We start from the raw sequence: 21,608 nt of genomic DNA, 5'->3' as shown, positions 1-21,608 counted from the left end.
CATAAGCCCATCTTGAGGCACTGAGAAAAGAGGGTTTTGTTTTTTTGTTTTGTTTTGTTTTTTTCCAACTGCAAGATTGACCAGTAAAAATACTGAGCAGGCATGATTCAAGTCTGTGTCCCCTGTAGGGGATCTAAGACTGGCTTTAGGAAAGCAGAGGAGGGAGGGTGGCATTAAGTTAGGAATGTAAAAGTTATGGACTTGGCTAAGTCTGACTGGCTAGTTAAAATGGGTTCATGTTTGGAAAGAACCCCTCACTGTGGTCTAGGTTGTCCCTTTTTTCTGTTTTCTTGGTTCCATGTCAGTAGTATCTTCGTTCTGCTGGCTGGAATTTGGCTCAGGTCAATTAGTTTTGTGCATGCTAGGGTTGTATAACCTCACCCTGATACAGGGCAGCCAGGGGCATCAAAACTGGCCAAGGACACTACTCAAATAGTTTACTGGTCACTAAGCTCTTTATCTGTGCGCACAACTGCAAGACTACTCAGGTTCAGGGATTTATATAACAAGTCAGGGAAAAACAGAGTTACTGAAGCAAAAAATATGGCCATTTATACCTACCCAAGGCACCTAAAGTGTCCAGTGTTTTTCAGCCCTAAATAAAGGCAGCTGAGATTACATCTTCCTGCCACCTAGGACTCAGAGCTCCTCTCCCAACAATAGGCCACATGTTCACGATCATGTTTTTCTGCCTCTGCAGGCTGTCAGAGTCTAGCCCAGGTTCTAACTCATGAAGACAACAGAAGATTCAACAGGAGATGCTCCAAAGTTGCCAGGATGCCCCAGCGCAGCACCAAACAAGTGACATTCAAGACAGCATCTGCAGTGGCCGAATGACCCAACAAATGGCTATACTTTCGCAGCTTCGCAAGGCCCTCAGCTGTAACCACAGCAAAACTGGGAACAGTTTCAGTTGCTCAGTTATTGCAAAGCCTTGGAACTTTTCCTTTCTGAGGCTGGCTGCTGGAGGCCTCCATCGCCAAAAGCCTTCTGGAAGATCGGCACAGTGGGGGCCAGAATCCACTGACCCCAAAGGCTGAAGATCAAAAAACCTTGAATCCTGATGACTGAATCTGTGCCCCCTTCCACAGTTACTTATATTCCTTATCCATTGCCCCACTCCAAAATGTGGTATTTTTAGTGCTTTCCCTGGAGCAATTTATCCTTTCCAGCAATCCCTTTCAGGGGGGATCCCTGTAAATGTTTATGGCTTCAGCCACAGGTGTCAACACCCTATAAGCATACTCAGCAGTTGCCAGAATTGCCACTGAGAAATGCAGTAGCTACTCCAGACAGCCTGGCCACTCCTGTCCCTGGGCCCTGCAGGAACTGCAGAGGGAGGGAGAGCAAACGGGAGGGGGACAAGAGCCAAGCTCAGGGGATGTTTGTAAAAACAAGCCTAGTGGGAAGTTAGGTAAGTTTTATCTGAGGGCAAGTTTTATCCTAGGTTTCTGTGGTGTCCTCCCACAAGGTGTGTGAAGTAGAGCCTCTAGCATTTCACCAAATAGATGGTTCTGCCATGATCCGCTGACTCCTCTTCCTCCTAGGGCCCTGCTGCAATTGCTGATATTACTTTCCACATCTGTCTTGGGTCTACTGATTTGGTTGCTTCCCTGTGTCCAGGACTGCTGTTGAGGCCCCTGCTGCTACCTCAGTTCTTGCCCCTCTGGCAGGCCAGGTAGGTTTCATGACTAACGAAGAGAGTATGTTTGGGGTGACTTCATTGGACAGTACATAAACAGAGTAGGCACAGGAGGCTCAGATTCCCTTTCTCATAACATAAGAGGAAGAGGGAACCCCAGACACCTCACTGACCACATGACAGTTCCTGATGCTACCCTGATCTTGATCCAGTTTACTGAGCTCTTGTGCTAAGAGAAATAACAGACAGACGCAGTGAAGATACCTAAAACTGCCCCAGGATTCTCAGGACCTGTTCTCAGGATCATCTTTCTGGCATGCAGAGTATTTTGAGCTAAGTACAATAAACCCGCTAGAGGTTGAAGAAATTTTGTCTGTGTCTGAGCCCTGTACCCTCCCAAATCTAAGAAAAGATGATCACTCTCTAAGCTTTTCCCTTTCTTCACCAAAAGGCAATCATTGTTCCCTTCTTTAATGACTAGGAAGAATGGAGTTTGGGGAGTATCATCCAAGTGAATATTAATCTCTAAACATGTCTTTTCTACCTGAGAATCTCATCTTTAGAGTAAAATGAGGTATCCCTATTCCCCTTCCTTGAGCACCTCAACACCAAATTTACACCCTTTCTCCCAATCAATGTCAGGATCTGCATAATCATGGTAGCCCCTCCCCACCATGTTATTACATTTATTTTTTTCCTTTGCTAACCTCTCTTACATTGTTTTCACTTTTCATTCAGTTCAAGAAGGCCCCAGAGATATGGGTTGGGTGTCCCCATGTGCACTGACAGTAGAGAACCCACAGGAGACCAGAAGATCTGCTCCTTTCTCTTCCTGCAACTGAGCGGACTGAGGACTTATTTTTAAACAAATTATGTGGTCATAAGCCCAAGCTCCCACCTGATACAAGAATACTCTCAACAACACCTCTCTAAAATCATCTTTCTAATTTCACTTGAGCTGTTCTAGAACTAGGGAGAAAACTATTACAATGCTCCAGTAGACATCCTCACATCTCTTTATTTTCTATGTTTGTAGTAATACTTCTGTAGGGATTATAGAAGTCAAGGGTATGTACATTTACATTTTTTAAGGAATACTTTTTACAAAAGATTTATTTTTATTTATTTATATATACATGAAGTGGGGGTATAGGCCAGAGGTGTGGGGATGTCTGTGAGAGGATTCATCAGAGACAGAGTGGAGAGCAGAACGGGTAGGTCTACTGAAATTACCCTGCTGAGGGGAGCCAGCAGGTGAGACAGAAGAGGTCTGCTGTGTCATATGTGGGTCAGCTCCCTGGCCAGGGATCAAACTCATGCTACAGTTGCTGATGATAATTGATATCTCTGAGACTTAACACCTTGTACCACCAAGGAGGCACACATTTTACCTTTTGAGACCAGGGAACAGACTGTTCATATGTTCATTCCCTCATGTTACAGTCATTTATACTAATTAGGAGAACAGCAGTCATGGGGAGATAAGATTACAGTTCAAATAAAGGAAGAACTTTTTAGTAGTTTAAAATATCCACAACAGATCAGATCACTCTTTCTTGATTGCAGTAGTAACCATTCAAGAGATTAGAGTGTCATCATACTTCTTTAATCATGTATGTGATTGCAGTAGTCAATATCTAAGGAATATATGGAATTAAGCCTTGTGGTATATTGGGGAGAAGCACAAAAGAACCTCTTCAATGTGACAAGCCTGTCAATGGTAGGCCATTAGGGTTTGGATTCTTTCACATCTAATACATTTTCCAGGTAAGACTCAGTGCCTTGCAGAACAATCATTCAGATGTTCTCTCAAAATCCCTGGCCTCATCTTGCTGAATTGCAGCAGAAATTTACTGTAGGGCACTTTTAACACTATGCATGTCCACTGCCCATTAGCAGACAAGGCCTAGTAACTACTACACAATGGCATTCACAAGAGCTAAATGGGCTTTTCCTTCTATGCAAAGAAGTACTTCATGTATCTAAAGGGATACAAAACTGCTAGAAAGAAAAGCAGGCAATGGCAAGCTTCAGGTATAGCTGCTGTTTGCCAGACTTCAAGCAAAACATTGGAGAATGTTAAGAGTGTTACTAGAATAGGCCAGGGTTCTGGTGCTGCCTGTCACTACCAGAAGTCAATAGCAGAGACAGGAGTTGAATCTACAAGAACTTCTATTTTTCACAATGCAGGCCAAGGATCTGAGAGAATGGGCATAACACCCTGCAGAAATTGTCCTGCCATCTCATCCCTAGTTGGTTGGACTTTTTATAATTGAGTTCAACAAAGGCACCGAGTCATATGCAAACAGGCCATCAGAACAGCAATCACAGCTGATGGTGCTGGTATTTGTCACATGCAGCCCCCCAGAACTTGTCATGAGTTTCCCAATTACCTTGTCCCTGATACATCTCATGGCGTCAATGTCTGGCACTCCTTTGGGCATCATCAGGGCAGGAATCTCAGTTTAAAGCTAGGGTTTTGTTTAAAGAAAACATATCATTAATCATACATGGTGTATGTGCAGCCTATGCTATATGTACAGATTGCTATACTAGGTATGATGCCCTTCCCTTCCTCCCTAGCTCATTATTATGTGCAGATTTGCAACCTACTCCCTTGATGATCCAGTAACATCTAACATGTTCTTCAAAAATTGTGGCTGGTAGGGCCCACCGCATGACAGCAAGTGGCTAAGAGGAGGGTTGGTGTGCATGATGCTATGTCATTGGGACATGATCATGTACATGTATCATGTCCCTCTTTTGCTATCTGGATGAAGTCACTCTCATTCACTGGGGTATTCTCCGATACGTTGTATACCTCCTTCCTTATCAAGCCATTGCTGAAGATCCCTTTGAGGTCTTAAACATATCTACTATGGACTGAGCAGTTTGGCAATATGGATCACTATTCATGGCTCATTTTTTTTTTTCGTGTCTCAAATTTATCATAAAAGTTTTGCCTCCAGCATTTACCTCCCTTGGAGGAGTTCCTTTTTTTGCTGGTTTCATTTGTTAATGACCACAAATATAGTAACATAAAACAACATACATTTGTTATCTCACAATTTCCTTGGGTCAGGAGCCTAAGCTTGACTTTGAAGGATTATTTACTCAGGATCTTACAAGGCTGCAATTTAATTATAAGCCAGGGTTGGGAAGATCTTACCCGAGACTTGGAGTTTTCCTCCAATCTCATCTGGCTTTTAAAGGATTCCTATTTTTGAAGCTGTAGAACTCATGGCTATTCTATTGCAGCTCCCTACTGGTCCCCACTACAGCACAAATTGTTACTTTTTATTGTAAGTGGATTCATTGACAGAAAGACCCTGGCTTAGTAGTTTTGCACATAAGTGTTAAATGAGTCGTTACTACTTTTAGTTATTCGTAAACCATATTATTTTCTTATTCATTTTTCAGGCACTTGAGGACAGAACCCTGAAACATCTACATTTTATCTCCCTCCAGGTGTCTAGCTCAGTTCCTGGTTTAGCACTGTTCAAATTTACATTTTGAAAAATATAGATCAGAGGCAACAAAGGTGGGAACAGGAGAGCAGGAAAGGATGTAATCAGAGGGAATTTGGGAAAAGTCATACTGGAAGGCAACAAGAGGGAACAACAAAAGTCAGCCATTTTACCTAAGTTCTAACAAGTCTGCAACTCTTCAGGTGACGTCAGGGGAGCCTTCAAGAAGCTGAAGCTACACCTATCGCGAGAAATTGACGTCACTCGGTGTCCCGCCTCCTTGAGTTCTTCCCACTCGTTCGTCCTCACACCCACCTTGAACCAGCCGCGTGTGACGTCATGACGCGACGCGTGCGTGTTTGCGGCGCAGGGGGCGGGACCGCGGCGCAGCGCCTGAGGAGGAAGTGGTGAGGTTGTTGCTGCCTCAGCGCGCGTCGCTGTCTCCCCGGGCGCAGAGAGTAGCAGCCGTCTCCGCCCGTGCGTTGCGCTCCCCAGCTGTACCCCTCCATGTGCCCCGGCGCCCTCGCTCCCCTTCCTCAGGCCGCCGCTTGCCCCGGGGTCTATGGAAGTAATGGAAGGACCTCTCAACCTGGTGAGTGGCCCACAGAGGGTACCGTTCACCGTCGGGCGCCTTTGCCTCAGGAGTCCTGTGGTGGCCCTGGCTTGCCGCTGACCCTCCAGTGGGGTTTGGCTTGTGTGTTCTCAAAGGCCGGGCCTCTGGCACTCCTGGCCCTACAGCCGCTCCGGGCTGGCAGTCCCAATCATTACCCCCCAGGGTGGGGGGGGGGGAGGTTCACGGGAAGCTCCTGTATCCCACTTCCCGCCTCCTCCGGGCGCCCCCTGTTGCAGATTACTGAGCTAGGGGCTCCCACCAGTCGGGGCTGCCACCTCCTCTCCGGGCGGGAGGAAATGCTTCCGTGCGCCACGTAGCCACCTTCTTGCAGCTTGGGGAGAGACCAAAGCCGGTCTGGGCAAAAACGGATTGTATTATGGGTTATAACTTCCAACACAGAGGGCCTGAAATCTGAACCTCCCCACTCTGGAGAGATGGAGTAACATTCCCTCGTTTCCCCCCAAAGTTGTTGCATACTTTCTTATGCATACACTGATTATCTCTGCACGAATAAGTTAGAGGCAGTTGGAAAAAATAACGACTCGCCTTTTTTAGTTCAGTTTCATAATTTTAGTTACGAAAAACATGATTTTTTATTTACTCAGAAAAAGTGGTGATGGCGTCTACGCTTACGTTTTTAGGCATTTCAGGTGTTGTGATAAAAACAACGGGAAACCTGAGTTCTGACGGGCTATAGCTTTCTTTGGTTTTCCATAAAGGTTGCCTGTTTTGGATACAAACGTTGTATTACTTAAACTTGCAGACAGGAGAAACTTGAGTCTCACAGGTTTGCAGTTCAGTTGCGAAGGTGGGATTGGAAAAAAGGATGTGTGGTTAGTTTTTTAGTTTGGAATTCTGACCTTTAGTGGTCAAAGAGCTCTAGACTAGATTGAATCCATTCTGTCGAGAAGCAGTAAAAGTTAATTGTTTAGGCTGTGAAGCTAACTAGACTGCTTGGATTTTGGCTTTTGTCATTTAATAGCTGTGTGACCTTGGACACTTTAGCTGATCTCTGGTTTGTTGTGAGGATTAAAGGGAGAAAATAGATATGAAATGCTTAGGCTATTGGTACTTGATACAGAGTACAATGTAAAAGTTAGCTATTATAACCATACCATAAATCATTAATTTAAAATCTGACATGTAAAGGTTTGTACTTGTTGAGTCTGAAAAAATAAGATTCTCGGACCTAAAACTATGGTGCAAGGTTAATTGCTATAGGAAGTTTCTTCCATTTTTCTAAGTTGAGCCCTCTCCCCTTTGGTAAGGGCTGTTTATTTTTAAAGAATTAGTCCATATTTGTGAATTTTTAAGAAGCAGGGAAATGCCTTGCGCTTTTCTTATTTTTAAGGTGACATATAGTTGTAATGAAAAATATCGGATGAGTCAATACTGAAATTTCACAGGCATATTATTAGAAATAAACAGCAGTTTACAAAGTGCTCCAGAGTTCAAGTGTCCTTGTTAAATGACCATTGGTTCAGTTCCAGTTAGCTTCACTTTATTTGGCTTCAGGCTGCAGAGTATCCAGCCAACTGTCCCACTAGTGTGGTAGCTTATGAGAAGATTGGAACTGGATGACAGTTGTAGGTGGTGGAGCAGAATAAACCAGTTTAGGACAGATCTTTTTTATGATGGAAAAATTTGAAGAGTCTGTTAAGCAGGCTAGCATAAGACCATTCATTATCCACTAACCAAATTTATGTGAACAAGTGTCAGAAATTTGGCATCTTGAACTCTTTAAGTCATTTGAAATGCTAACGACCTGAGCAGTTTGATTGGTTTGGGACAGAGGTTAACATTTACTTGAATCTTTTTAATTGTTAAATTCCAGTCAGTGACAGACTTCTGAATTTATTGTCACTGTTTTAAAAGATTGGGTTTTTGAAAACTGTCATATTCTTTTATGTAACAGCCAGCTTAAATTGAGTTAACATGAAATATAGTCCTCAGTACAATGACTTAAAGAATGCCTTTGAGAATTATAGTATGTACAAGCTTTTTGTAGTGCATCATGGTATAGTCCAAATTTAATGCATAATGACTTATGACAGTTCTTAGATACATTATTATGCATTCTCAGAACATCCTTGGGATTTAGTAAGAGCTACTTTCCAATTTTACATATAAATAAGTCTAGATTGAAAGAAATTAAGGATTTTGGGCTCTCCCTGGTGGCACAGGGGGTTGGAGCTCTGCACTGGGAAGCTAAGCCAAACCGTGGTGGCCTCAGCACAAGTTTGACAGCACCTGCCCTTCACCCCCCACACAACTTCAGCACCTCAGCAGTGTACTTTGAGTGTACTTTGTTGTGTTATCACCTCTTCCTGTTAAGCATCATGCTCTAACCAGTTGAGCTAACCCATATCACCTCTTTGTAGAACTGTTTCTTTGTTAATGTACTCATCATTTTTATTTTAGTATGATCCTTATACATATAGAACTGTAGAGTTGGTGTCAACATTTAGGGCTTTTGGTCTAGTATTTATTGCTTTGTTTGGTTTGGAATAAAGACCTGAAGCCTCATTTCCTCACAGTGAATTTTTTTTCCAGTTGTATTTAGATACATTGTTATATGTCAATCATTGTATAAGTGTAAGGTATATGGCATGATGGCTTGCTTTATATATATTGTGAAACAATAACCACTATAGATTTGTCTAACATCCATCTTATATAAATACAATAAAAGGAAAATGATAACTCTTGTTATGATAACTCTTAGGATTTGCTGTCTTAACCTTTATACCACACAGTAATGTATATACAGTCATCATGTTGTACTAATTATACTAACTCTAGTACTAATCCTGTAACTGGAAGTTTGACTTTATTTGCTGCCTCTTCCCCCTCTTCTGGTAACCACAAGGCTGATCTTTTTTCTTACGATTTTTTTAAAGATTTATTTTTATTTATGTATGCATAGAAGAACTGGGGTACAAGCCAGAGGTGCATGGGGTGAGAGGATTCACCAGAGACAGAGTGGGGAGAACAGCTGTATCTACTGAAATACACTGCTGAAGGGAGCAGTGGGCTAAACAGGAAAGGTCTTTTATGTCTAGTGGTTAGCTCCCTGGCAAGGGATAGACCTGATGCGCTGCAAGTGGCTGGCCTTAGCTTGATAGCTTTGAGACTTAATCCCTGCACTACCAAGGGGGCCATCAGTAGATTTAATTTTGACAATGTGAGTGTAGGTAGCAAATGTCAAAATTTGTGTGAGAATTTCTAGACCTTATGTTTGTCTGCAGCCTGTTTGGGCTGATGTGAGACCTTAATTTATTCATGACAGTTGCTTTATTTTTGCTTACCTATTCTCCAAATGCTTAAGGATAGGGCTCCTTTGACTACATGACTAAAATTGTATTCTATTTTAAGGGTTTTACCCTTAAGTGTGCTGAAAATGTATAATTACTGAGTGCCCCTCCTGAGTGGTAATTCTTCTCATCTAAGAAAAGGAATCGGATAACATGGTGCAAAGAATTATATAGTATATACCTGATATCTTTTAACAATCTTATGCTAATTATATTGTCACTATGATCTTTAAGGTTAATAAGAGAAGGCTGCGTGGAACATTTCTTTGTTACCCTGAAAACTTCCAAGAAAAATCTAACCTGTGTCACAAGAGTGCCTGGGCTTAGTGGAATCACTCTGGTGAAAGGTGGTAGAACACTTAAGATGATTCAACAATTACTAAGTGCTGGGCCTGCCATTGGGCACTTTACATATATTATTTATTTTGTCCTCTTGGCAGCTATGTAAGATATTTCTGTATTATCTAATTTTACAGGGGAAGACATTGAAATGTAGTGTAAGTGGGGCTTGTGGGATTTGAAAGCAAGATTACAAATAAAATATTGCTCTATTAGATCAGTATTTGCCTATTTGTTTTGATTGATCCACAATGAGAAATTTTACATTATGACCAGTATATGCATACATAATGTGTAAACTGCAGAACTGCTACCTTATGGAAAGTGCCTCCTAGAATTGTGCAAGATGCAGGTATCCTCAGAATTTCACCCAAAGTAACTAAAAATTTAAAACAAACTTCCTGCTATATATGATACACTCATGTCTATTCTGAGATTTTTTTAAAGTGCTGTTTGTGACACTGAATTGATTTTCCAAATCACTGGTGAATTGTGTCTTATAATCTGTCTTCATAGCCATTCTGAAAACAAAATAAACTTAAACTTGAGGATGAAAAAAAAGCAGCACTCTGTGTGGGAGAAATTGATCCTACGCTTTAAAATCGAAAATAGATCTTCTTGGACTTGTGTAATACTTGAACAGTTACCTTTGGTATGATTATATTACACTGATTAAACAATCAATTGCTTATAGGAGACTCCTAAGCGACCTAATCGGGGAAGGGAGAGTGAACAAGTTTTCTCCCTTGCTGCAAATCCACTGAAGAGCCTACCACAAGCTTTAGGAATATATTCTCCTCTGCCACCTATTTGGTATTGTGTTTGGTGTTCCTTTTCTTTTAATCTTTACATATTGTTTTCCCCAGGGGTGTAAAGATAAATGGAAAGTAATGGGAGGTAGTATTGCTTTCCTGTGAGAAAGAAGGCAATATCAAATCTATATTTGTAAATAAAACAGACGTAAGAAGTAGAAATGCTTTGAAATAGTGAGAGAAGTTAGTAATCTAATTGCCAGGATTTTTGTTGGTTGCAGGTGATAGAAATTCAAGTCCAATTTAAATATTCTTTTGGTAAAGTGGGGTAACTTATTTTGGAAGAAAGGTAACAGGGAGAGCAGGGGTATAATGTGGGTGTATCTAAAGCCATAGGGGACCTAAGGCACAAAGATGAGTCAGATTCTCCTTCTCTTGCCTCTTGACTGCTTTCTTCCTCCTTGCAGACTTTGTAGACCCTGGCTAACTCCTGATTGTCACACTACTTTTAACTACTCGGAACGGTCAATACTTGATACTCTCAAGTTGGATATCCAGCAGAAAAGGCTTTTTAGGTGCAGACAAAGTAGTATAAAAAAGCGGCACTCTTTCACAGGAATTGTGACTCCTGTTCTATCTCGTTAACCATTCTTTCATCTCTTTAACAAGTATTATAGGTAACTACTATGTGTCAGACATTATTCTGATCCTCAAAGACCCAGCAATGAGTAGGACAAAATTCCTTGTGTTAGGGAACTTTTCCCTGTATTTCTAGTTTTAAATCTGTAGTCTTTTGTTTGTTTGTTTAAGCAGTCATTTTTATTCATGCTGTTAATCCCAATATATGAGTTATCTCTGGGCCAGATTTTGTTGTCTTTTTATTATCAGTCACCTTTTCTTCATATGTGAGATCACACATTGTGAATGATGTAAGTAACAGAGTGAATTTGTTATCTTCCTCTTAAGAGTGCTGAGTTTGACAGTTAAAATACTGGCAGATCATCTTGATCTAGGCTTGGTTAAGGCTTATTAATCTTGATCCATTTTAGTTTTCCCCACAATGACTAGATTATGGTCCTGACTCCCAAGGCTGGTCTTTCTGGGGTCCCACCTGAAATCCCAGGAGTTCACCAAGGCTACTATATTCTTTCTAGATCCAAACTGCAACCTATCTCGACAGCACCATGTGGCTTTTGAACTCTTTGCTTACAGCTTCTGCTCTGTCTCCTAGAATTGTGCCCTGCATGGATTGGATGCAGGGGAACTGGGCGATGGTCAAGGACCTAAGAGAATTTTTAAAGGTATATTTTTAGGGTTTCTTCACTATAGTTAACTTCTAGTCTCCTCCCCACCTCCCCATCTCAAATTCCAACTTTTTAGCTCTAATGCCTCTCCTAGGGCCTAGTAAAGTGCTGCCTTCTGCTTGGGCTCTATTTTCCCACACTCCATTTTAGAAAATACTCTCAGAAAGGAAGCTGGGATTAATGCAATCTCAGCTTTTGGCATTTTCTTTGTCTTGAAAATACAGGTTTCTGGGTTTTTTGGTTGTTGTTCAGTATCTGTAAATTGTTGTTTATGTCTTGTTAAACTTTGCCATTGTTAGTAGCTGGAGAATAAGCCAATGCCAGCTACTACATCTAAGCTGGATCAGAAATCCGCACAACTGAAAACTTTTGAGATTCTTAAAATTAAGTCAATTCACTGTAAATCCTAAATGCTAGAAAGTACTTGAATGTGAGATTGTAATATGAAAGCTCCATACTCAAATGATAAGGTATCAGGACCTCATAAGGAATTGATGCATTCCTTTCACCTTCCTTCCTCCTTTGGTATCCACCATTTTGTTCTCAAGCTTTAGCATTTTTTTTTTTTTGCTTTGTTTATTTATATTCCACTATGAGTGTAACAATCTGTGTTTGTCTTTCACTTTCTAACTTAGCATAATCATCTGGTACATGTTGTCAAAAAGGCATAATTTCATCTTTTTAGAAATAGCTGAGTATTTCATTAAGTATACCTGTCACAGCTTCTTCAGTCATTGGCCCACGGACATGTAGGTTGTTTCTTGTGTTGGCACTATTGTACATAGTGCCACTAAGATTATATCATTTTAATTAATGCTTTCATATTCTTCAGATAAATAGAAGTAGAGTTGCTAGATCACATACTATTTCCTTTTTTTTTTTTTTTTTAACGTTTTGAGGGTATTATGTACTGTTTTCAGTAGTCTGTACCAGTTTACATTTGCACCAACCATGTGTAAGAGTTTTTTTTTTTTTGGACCTCCCTGGTGGCGCAACAGGTTAGGCCACAGCACTGCAGGATAGATGCAGCCACTTCAATGCAAGTTCCATCCCTGACCCTGATCCCAGAAGTGAGTCACATGGCATGGGAGACCCATCCTGACCAGCCTGCTTCTCATCGCCCCTGCACCTCTGTCTTGTACCCCAGTTCTGTATGCATAAATAAATCTTTTTTAAAAAATTCCTTTTTCGCCCTCCACAACCTTGTCAATACTTATTTCCAATCTTTTGATAATAGCTATTGTTACAATGTGAAGTTGTTATTGTGAAGTGACTTTGAATTACTGTTTTTATTTTTTGGCAAATTTATTTTTGGCTTTGCATTTCCTAATAAGAAGTGATATAGAGCATTTTTTTCCCATTGGCCATTATTATATTTTTAGAGAGTTGTTTATCAAAATCTTCTGCCCCTTTTTTTTAATTGGATTTTTCTTCTGTTGGATTATAAGAGGTTTTTTTTTTTACATTTTTGACTATTAACTCCTATTGGATGTATGATATTCAGTTATCTTCTACAAATCTATAAGTTGCCTTTTTGTTTGGGGGATTTCCTTTGCTGTACAGAAGTGTTTTAGTTTGACATAGTCCTATTATTTTTGCTTTTCGTTCTCTTGCCAAAACATCTGAAGTTGATGTCAATGAGCATATTGCCTATCCTTTCTTTCTGTATATTTTGTGGTTTCAGGTCTTACATACAAATTTTTTTTCTTTTTAAGATTTATTTATTTATGTACACAAGAACTGAGGTACAGGCCAGAGGGGTGGTGGGGGGTGGTGGTGGTGAGAAAATTTACCAGAGACAGAGCTGGAAGCAGAACAGGTAGATGTACTAAAACACACTGCTAAGGGGAGCAGTGGGTGAGACGGGAGAAGTCTGCTGCACCACGTGGGTCACCTCCCTGACTGGGGATCGAACTGTGTTCAGTGGCTGCAGATAGCTTCACAGTGTTGTGCTTTAACGCATTGTGCCACCAGGGAGGGCAACATACAAGTTTTTAATATATTTTCTTAAGGTTTTTTGAGGGTTTATTTTATTTATGCATACAAGAACTGGGGTGTAGGCAGAGGTGTGAGGGATGAGAGGATTCACCAGAAAGTGTGGGTGAGATAGAAGAGGACTGCTGCACCATGGCAGGGGTTGGGGGAATCAGTTCCCTTGGCTGGGGATCAAATTCAGACCTTACCAGTGATAGAATTGAGTCTTAACCCCAGGTCACCAGAGGAATCCTGTGTATTGTTTTAATAGTGCTCTTTGTCTCTGTTAAAAAAAAAAAAAGTTGTTTTTTTTTCCCTTGCCCATGACCGTTTAGTTTTTCTAATACCATTTGTTTCCTTTCATTGCATGCTCCTGGCTTCTTTGTCCTTAATTAACTGTCCATATTTATGTGGGTTTATCTCAAGGCTCTCAATTCTGTTCCATTGTTCTTTGTTTCTCTTACTCCATACTCTTTTGATTACTATCACTTTGTAGTATAATTCAAAGCAAGGAGTATAATATTTTCTTCAGGATTTCTTTGGTTCTGTGTGTTTTCTATGGCTCCATACACATTTTAATGTTTGTTCTGTTTCCTTGAAAAATAACCTTTGGGATTTTGATAGGTATTACGTTGACTCTGTGTATTGTTTTCTTCCTATCTATAAAAACAAAATATTTTCCATTTCTGTGTATCTTCCAATTCTTTTAACACTGTAAAAATGTATGGTCTTATACCTACTTAAACTTTGTTATATTCCTAGGAATTTTGTTCTTTTTGATGCACTTGCAAATGGAATTGTTTTCTTAATGTCTTAATACTAATTGTTTGCATATAGAAATGCAACCGATTTTGAATGCTTATCAATTCTGTATTCTGCCACTTTAATGTATTCATTTATTCTAGTAGATATTTAATGGGGTCTTTAGGGTTTTTGATGTATTTTATGTCATCTGTGAATGGTGATAGTTTTGCCATTCAGGGAATTTTGCTATGTGATCAGTAATACTTCCATTATACTTTTTAAACTGAGCAAAGGTGAAGAGGCTTGTTGCAAATTGAGAAAATACTAACTAGATCACTATTTTTAAATGACATTCTGTGATTGTAACTTGTTTAATTTGTGAAAAATGGAAGAATTTTGGTCACTGGCTGGAGTTAAGTGCCTGGTGTTAATAACTTCAAAGTAGTTTATCATTAGAGTTGAGAGAAATTGTCAGTCCTTTCAGATATTATAGTTCAAGGACCTCACTCATTACTTATATGATAGATAGAGCTGTGTTGGTTTGATGTATGGCAGCAGACAACGTTACTTCCTAATGTTTACTTCAAGTCTTTTTTTTTTTTATGATTCAGGGAATTTAGTAATGTTTGTCTTACAGGCTCATCAACAGAGCAGACGAGCAGATCGTTTATTAGCCTCAGGGAAATACGAAGAGGCTATTTCTTGCCACAAAAAGGCTGCAGGTGAGTTTTTTTTTGTTTTTTTTTTTTTTAAATAAGAAACACTGAATCAGAACCTGGTGGGGAATTTCTTTTCTCCAGTATCTTTCAATACTTTATTTAGAATGAAAGTCATGCTAGTCATGATTTGTTGTTACTGTGCATATACAAAGTTGTTTTGACCTCCTGAAACATTGGAGTGGATTACTCCCATGTGAGTTTGTGGGTTCCCAGTTTATCCTATCGTGATCTTTCTAAATCATGGTGATAGCATGTGCTATATTGTTAATTGATTTTTGTACACAGCTTTTTGAGCTTGAAGATCCCTGCAGATAGAAGCTGAATGCAAAATGACAGCCAATTTCATCTTAGTCGTTTCAGAAAAGGTGTTCTGGATTTCAAATTTCATTTTGGGTTCTGAAACTAGTAAGTAATTTAATTCTAACCAATTCCTTTTATTGAATTTCTAATATTATCACTTTCAGCAAAGAACCTAGGGAAAGATCATAGGAAAGACTTTAGATGGGTTCATATTACTATCTGAAGTACCATGTTGATGATAGGATTCTTTAGCTATGATATTTAGGTTATTGCCTTCTAAGCAAACTCCTAATTTTATGCCAGCCAGTCAGTCATAAATCCTGGCATATGCTGACCAGAGAAATAGTTCTTTGGGGTCTATTTTCAGTAGACTAATTTCTGTCTGCTAACAAACCTAAAAGTTTTCAGGAAGGGGTATTTTATGCTATATCCAGAATAAATGCTGGTCACCTTTCTTAGAGCAAATCCTATAGTCTTCCTGCTAAATGAAGGTACTGTTGATGATCAGAGCCGATTTTACTACCTGACAGTCTGCTGCTCCTTTGTTGAAATATAGACCACACAATGGGCACTGGATAAATCCTCTATATCAGTGATTTTTAAAGAAAATTTTAAGTCTTTATAGAGTTGCACTGAAGTGTACCTCTTCAATGGAGGGCTGCATGTGTGTACTCCATAAATCTATTTTTCTGGTGGGTTTTATGGGAGCTTTATACTACATTAAACTTGGGAATTAATGCTCTTTAAAAAATCTTTCATTAACAGTGAGTTACTATTAAATTTGTAGTCACTATACGGACAATTCCTGTACTATTTAGGAAAACCATGCTATAGATGAGTATTACAGTAAAAAGATACTTAATCCAGAGTGCTCATGGTTACACATATATACCCATGTTAAAAGTGACCAGTATAATTGGTAAGCTGAGTAGAAGGATCTTCTGAATATATAAAAGGGCAAAAAGTTTCTCATTCCTAATGTACATCCTGTCATTATTTGAAAACTTAGAAGTTAATGTGTTTAACCATAACCCACTCCTCACCACTCAGGATTTAGCAGGTATTATTAGGTTGGTGTAATTCTCTTTGATCCAGTCTCTTACAGTCCTTTTTCCTAAGTGGATGTCATTTCTTTCAGGACAGCTAAAAGAACAAAAGCTTAATTGGCGAAGTTATTAGACAATGACAATGTTTAGAATGCAAAGTTTCAGATGAGCTGCCCTCAGAATGTGTATAGTTGACTGAGACCAAATTTTAACTTATTCCTTCCCATGAAATTACAGTGGTGTGAAAATGTTTCCAAATAGATCACTTTTTGTTATTCTGAGGCAGTAGTTGGTATGTATGTACGCAAACATACTTTTATGTTTAACAGATTCATGAGACTCTAGTAATAATGTCTTTTTCTTTTAAGTAATAGATTCTTTAGATTGCATTAGTTTCCCTCCCATCATTACCTACTTTAAATATTAGCTTGTCATAATTAGTTAATTTTGACCAGAACTGTTAGTTTTTTTTTTTGGAGAGAAGTATGACTTTTCTAAATGTTTATCTTGGGTAGGCATTTGATCCTATTTGATCAGTCTGTGAAGCAAGTCCATGAGTATGTAATCTGATTAATTTTTTTTTCTTTTAAAACAACTTTTAAAAGGCCTACTTTTTAACTTCAGATGTCAGAAATAAATGCCACTCTGTGGGTCTTTTTGAGTTCTTTGTACTTGGGAACTTACTATCCTTGGATCTCCTTTTTGTCATGTTAATTTTAAGATTCTATGGAGGGAGACATTCCAGGTGGTTTAAGCTTGGTTTTGTGAAACTATTGTTTAAGATACTGGACTTAAGCAAACTATAGTTCTTACACTGAATAGGAAGAATGTCTAGGAAAATTCATCCAGGCTGTATACAGAGCTAATGTCTCAACAGAATTAAACATGAATAGAGGAAAGGTAGTCTATATGCAGCTATACAGATTTAATAAAAATAAAAGACAAGAAAAAGTTCATGGGGAAAAAAATTAAGTTTGGCTGGAGCAAAGGATATATATATATATATAGATCGATATATCTATATATATCTATCTACCTCTATATATCAGGTTTTCTGTTGGGGAGGGAGCATCCATTTAATCTGGTAAAGGACTAGGATAGGATCTGGCAGACAATAGTTAGTTCTGAGTCGTGAATTTAGAAAATCATTTAACTATTTGCACTAAGACAAGACAAAGCAGTGTCTTCTAGTATCTGCAAAACGGAACCTAAGGCATGAATAGGAGATGCTAAAGTCTTTAGTAAGCTGAGATAATTGTGCAAAATATGTTATTTATACCCATCTTGTTCTAGTCAGGAGAGGAGTACAATAAAATAGATAATTTTATATGCATAGATAAAGAATTCTGTAGAAGGTGGAATGGGGAAAGATTGGGAATATAGTTGACAAAACATACCATGAGTTCTTGCACATTTGGTAAAGATGTTGCCTTAAGCTTTCCAGCAGTCAGCTCGAAAGAGGAAAATTTTGGATGTTTACAGTGAGCACTTAAATTCAAATAGATTCATTACCCAAGAACTCATATTACAATCAGAGTTTCATTAGCTATTGGTCATTTGTGGTCTTCATAAATAACGTGTTGTCCTTAATTATAATGAATATGTCATATAGGTGCTCAGGGCTTTTAACTACCTAATGGTGGTAGGCTGATAGCATAGCTCTGAAATAATTCAAATAAAGCACTTTTATGGGAGGCTAACTTATATAGTTTAGATATTCTTATGGGTAAAAAAGTGATTAGTAATCTCTTGATATGTGTGAGCATATGATGATAATGGTGGTTTTGATAGGTTCTTATTTAATTTTAATCCTCTAGTCTCCTTTTTAAAAAAAAATCTCTACCTTCTTTTCAGGAACAGGATAACTACAGCAGAATTGCTTATAAGACCAGTTCTCTTTGTCATATGAAGAGTATGAAACTCTTCTTCTAACCTGTTAATTACAAAAATGACACTCAGATTTTTTTTTTTTTTTAACTAGCATATCTTTCTGAAGCCATGAAGCTGACCCAGTCTGAGCAGGTGAGACACTTCGTCAACATTTACAACAAGGGTTAGAAATATTTCCTTATGAATACTTACATCATGTATAAAATTTAGCATGGTGCCCCTCCTAAAGCACTAGTCAGAAGAAACAGCAGTTCTTCCAATTATGTCATTTTGTTACAACACTGGTGAGGAAGAAAGGTGATTTCAGTCAGGCCCATTCTCTGCAGAGTTTGCCTGTTCTCCCATCTCTGAGTTTTCTCCAGGTACTTCAGTTTCCTTCTGCATCCCACATATGTGCACATTAAATTCATTCATCTAAATTGTCCCAGTTTGAGTGAGTGTGTATGGGTGTTGGGGGTGGAGAGAGGGTGTCCTGTGTTGGCCAGGGTGAAGGTTATGGCCCCAGCAACCCTAAACTGGAATAAATGGGTTGGAAAATGTATGAACACAAGTTATTATTAAAAGTGTTTTAGGTCTTAATTTAGAAGTTTGATGATGTTTTTGTGACCAGAAATGTGTGTAGGAACTAGGTTTTTCAATGAGTTAGAGGTAAAACAGGTTTCATTTTATACACATTTCACCTAAGGTCACAGTTTCTAAGAAGCAGTTAATAAGTCAGATATACTGTATATTAAATGGTCAAGAATACGTAATAATGGGAAACTAAAGAACTATTTGTGGCAAGGCAGGCAGACATATCTTTTCTCTAGTGGTTACAGATTTCAGATTGCTAAAAATGAAACCCCTTTGGAGATCCCATTTAGAGAATGGGTCTTTCCTGATCATTAGTTTATTTGACTGTGAGCTCAAAGTAGTTACACCAGCCTAGCCAGGTGGAAATCCTTTGAACTTCCTTTACTTGTCAAAGATAATTGAAGTCAGAATGGTTCCCCACTTGTCTTTTCCTGATTTCCTAAGCAAAATTTGTTTCCTTGGTGACTTTTAATTGTCCTGTTTGCAAAGGGCCTGTTTAGGTTTTTAAATTTTCTATATCCAAAGATGGTTTCTAATTATGAAAGTGCAAGTACATTGGAGATCTTGGTAAATATTTGTCTAACTGAATTAGGAAATTTTTCTATAAAGGGCTATCAGTGACAAGTCAGGGAAGACCCAGCACTCAGAATGAAGTGAATCTAGAAGTTGTAGTCTAGAACTGCTTATTAAGACACATAATACAGTTGTTCACTGAATGTTCTGAATATCCTGTTGACAGAACTATTTAATTGCAGAATTAAAGTTTAAAGAAGGAAGTCATCTTATTTTAAGCCAAGTATGGTGGCATTGCAAGGAATAAGGCACATTCAAAAATGCCATGATTCAGCATGTTGATTTAGAATAGGACCTGGGACTTCCAGAATGATGCTGTTTAAAATGAATGTTAGCTGATCTAGAAAGGCTTAGTTATTTAAAAAAAAAAAACAAAAACTTTTTGAGGGTCTACTGAATTGCAAACTTGGTATAAGTTTCTTAGATCACTTAAAAAGGAGGATATTAGAGTAATATTTACTAGATGTTAGAAAAGGGATTTGGAAGTTAAATTGTACTTTGCTTCTATAGGCTCATTTATCACTGGAACTGCAAAGGGATAGCCACATGAAACAACTCCTCCTCATCCAGGAGAGGTGGAAGAGGGCACAGCGGGAGGAAAGATTGAAAGCTCAGCAGAACACAGACAAGGATGCAGCCGCCCAGCTCCAGGCAGCTCACAATCCCTGTGCCGAGGAAGCAGAGGGCCAGAGTTCCCTTCTTTCTCAGAAGTACAACTCCTCCACAGAGAAACACCTGCCTGAAATTCAGAGAGTCTTTGACAGGGATCCAGACACTCTACTATTTTTACTTCAGCAGAAGAGTGAACCAACAGAGACATGCATTGGAAGCAAAGCCCCAAAAGACGATAAAACCATTATAGAGGAGCAGGCAACCAAAATTGCAGATTTGAAGAGGCTTGTGGAATACCTTGTGGCAGAGAATGAAAGGTTAAGGAAAGAAAACAAACAACTAAGGGCAGATAAGTCCAGACTTCTAAAAGGTCCGGTAGAAAAGGAGCTAGATGTAGATGCTGATTTTGTAGAAAAGTCAGAATTATGGAGCTTGCCACCACATTCAGAAACTGCTACAGCCTCTTCAACCTGGCAGAAATTTGCAGCAAATACTGGGAAAGCCAAGGATATTCCAATACCCAATCTCCCTCCCTTGGATTTTCCATCTCCAGAACTTCCCCTTATGGAACTCTCTGAGGATATCCTAAAAGGACTTATGAATAATTAAAATGGTAGCCTGTAGAAGAAGAAAGAAAAGGAGAATACAACAATACAGTTAATCCAGAAGGAAAAACAAAAAGGGAAAACCACATGGCAAGGGTAATCCCAGAGATGCTTCGTTGTCTGGTTTACTGTGGAGAAAAGGCATTGCCAGGACTTGGAAAACAGTCACTGTGAAATATGTCACATATCTGATTTACTGACTAATGATTCCAGACTTGGCAGACACTAAATTCTTGGAGGTTCACTTTCTCCTGATACAAACCAAATGACTTTGCTGCTTTTCAAGCAGCAATTGTTTTTCTTATCTTCAGGGTTAAAACACATAGACGCATAAAAGTATGTTCTGTATAATTAATCTATAATGCCATAAACGATAATGCAAAACCTAAATAATACGGTGGCCTGAGAAACTGCCTTGTAATTGAAACCTGCTTTCTATCATGCATTGACTGTATGCATTTTGTTATGCACATTTTGTTTAATGAGGTGTGCACAACATCTTTCTAGATGAAACTCTGTGTGCCACACTTTGCACTACTCATAACGTAATGATAACCTCAAGACTATCAGGAGAAATATTTAAGTTTCCATTTTATGAAGAAAGGAACCAAATTATTAGTTATGCTTTTTTTAAAAAAAAAATTACCAGTTTACATAATTAATCAGGGTGCATTTTAAGTTCTAACTTTTTGTTTATTATATAATGCATCATTTAAAAATTCCAAGGAAATAACCTTTTTTAAAATGATGCATGAGTGGAAGTAATGCTAGTTGGAAATGTTTGATTGTAAGAAATCAATAAAGTAATTTGTGTTTTATGTCTGTTGAATGTGATTGGTAGTAAAACACATAATGTGGTGTTGTGTTGTAAATTTTGAATGAGTTTGAACAGACTCGCTCAAATTTAGATTTTCTTCAGTAGCTTACTTTGCCCTACTAGAGTGAAAGAGAACCCAAGTTCTTTAAGTTCTAATGTTTCCAATCACATGTGGTGTAACAGCCATCCCAAAACAGTACAGAGGTTAGGAAACACTGCCTTGGTGTTCTCTCTGCAGTGCCAGAATCCTTCCTTCTAGTAGTGGGACAGGGAAGAGGAGGATGTAAGTGAATGTTTGGATTCAGGGCACTGGATGTTTAAGTA

At 38.9% G+C, this 21,608-nt stretch overlaps 1 protein-coding gene across 3 annotated transcripts; it reads left to right on the top strand.

Annotated features, from left to right (window-relative positions):
* Positions 1-5,472: 5,472 nt before the first annotated feature.
* On the top strand, positions 5,473-21,286 carry NRBF2 (nuclear receptor binding factor 2). 3 transcript variants are annotated; one of them, XM_004680859.1, is made up of 4 exons: positions 5,473-5,701; positions 14,787-14,871; positions 18,196-18,236; positions 19,761-21,286. In XM_004680859.1, exons 1-4 carry the CDS (start codon positions 5,672-5,674, stop codon positions 20,469-20,471), a joined length of 867 nt encoding a protein of 288 aa, XP_004680916.1. In that variant the 5' UTR covers positions 5,473-5,671; the 3' UTR covers positions 20,472-21,286. The 3 variants fall into 3 exon arrangements, with proteins under 3 accessions (XP_004680916.1, XP_012578850.1, XP_012578849.1); XM_012723396.1 differs by lacking the exon at positions 14,787-14,871 and having other exon boundaries at positions 5,492-5,701; XM_012723395.1 differs by lacking the exons at positions 5,473-5,701; positions 14,787-14,871 and adding an exon at positions 15,170-15,273.
* The last annotated feature ends 322 nt before the right edge of the window (positions 21,287-21,608 follow it).

Source organism: Condylura cristata, unplaced genomic scaffold (assembly GCF_000260355.1).
Source record: "Condylura cristata isolate star-nosed mole 26May11 unplaced genomic scaffold, ConCri1.0 scaffold00011, whole genome shotgun sequence".
Lineage (NCBI taxonomy): Eukaryota > Metazoa > Chordata > Mammalia > Eulipotyphla > Talpidae > Condylura > Condylura cristata.
This window is presented reverse-complemented; position numbering and strand designations above follow the sequence as displayed.

Coding starts and splice junctions, on each gene's coding strand:
- NRBF2 (XM_004680859.1), top strand. CDS start 5,672: ATGGAAGTAATGGAAGGACCTCTCAACCTG. Junction 5,702..14,786: donor TGGAAGGACCTCTCAACCTG/GTGAGTGGCCCA, acceptor TTTGTCTTACAG/GCTCATCAACAGAGCAGACG. Junction 18,237..19,760: donor AGCTGACCCAGTCTGAGCAG/GTGAGACACTTC, acceptor TTGCTTCTATAG/GCTCATTTATCACTGGAACT.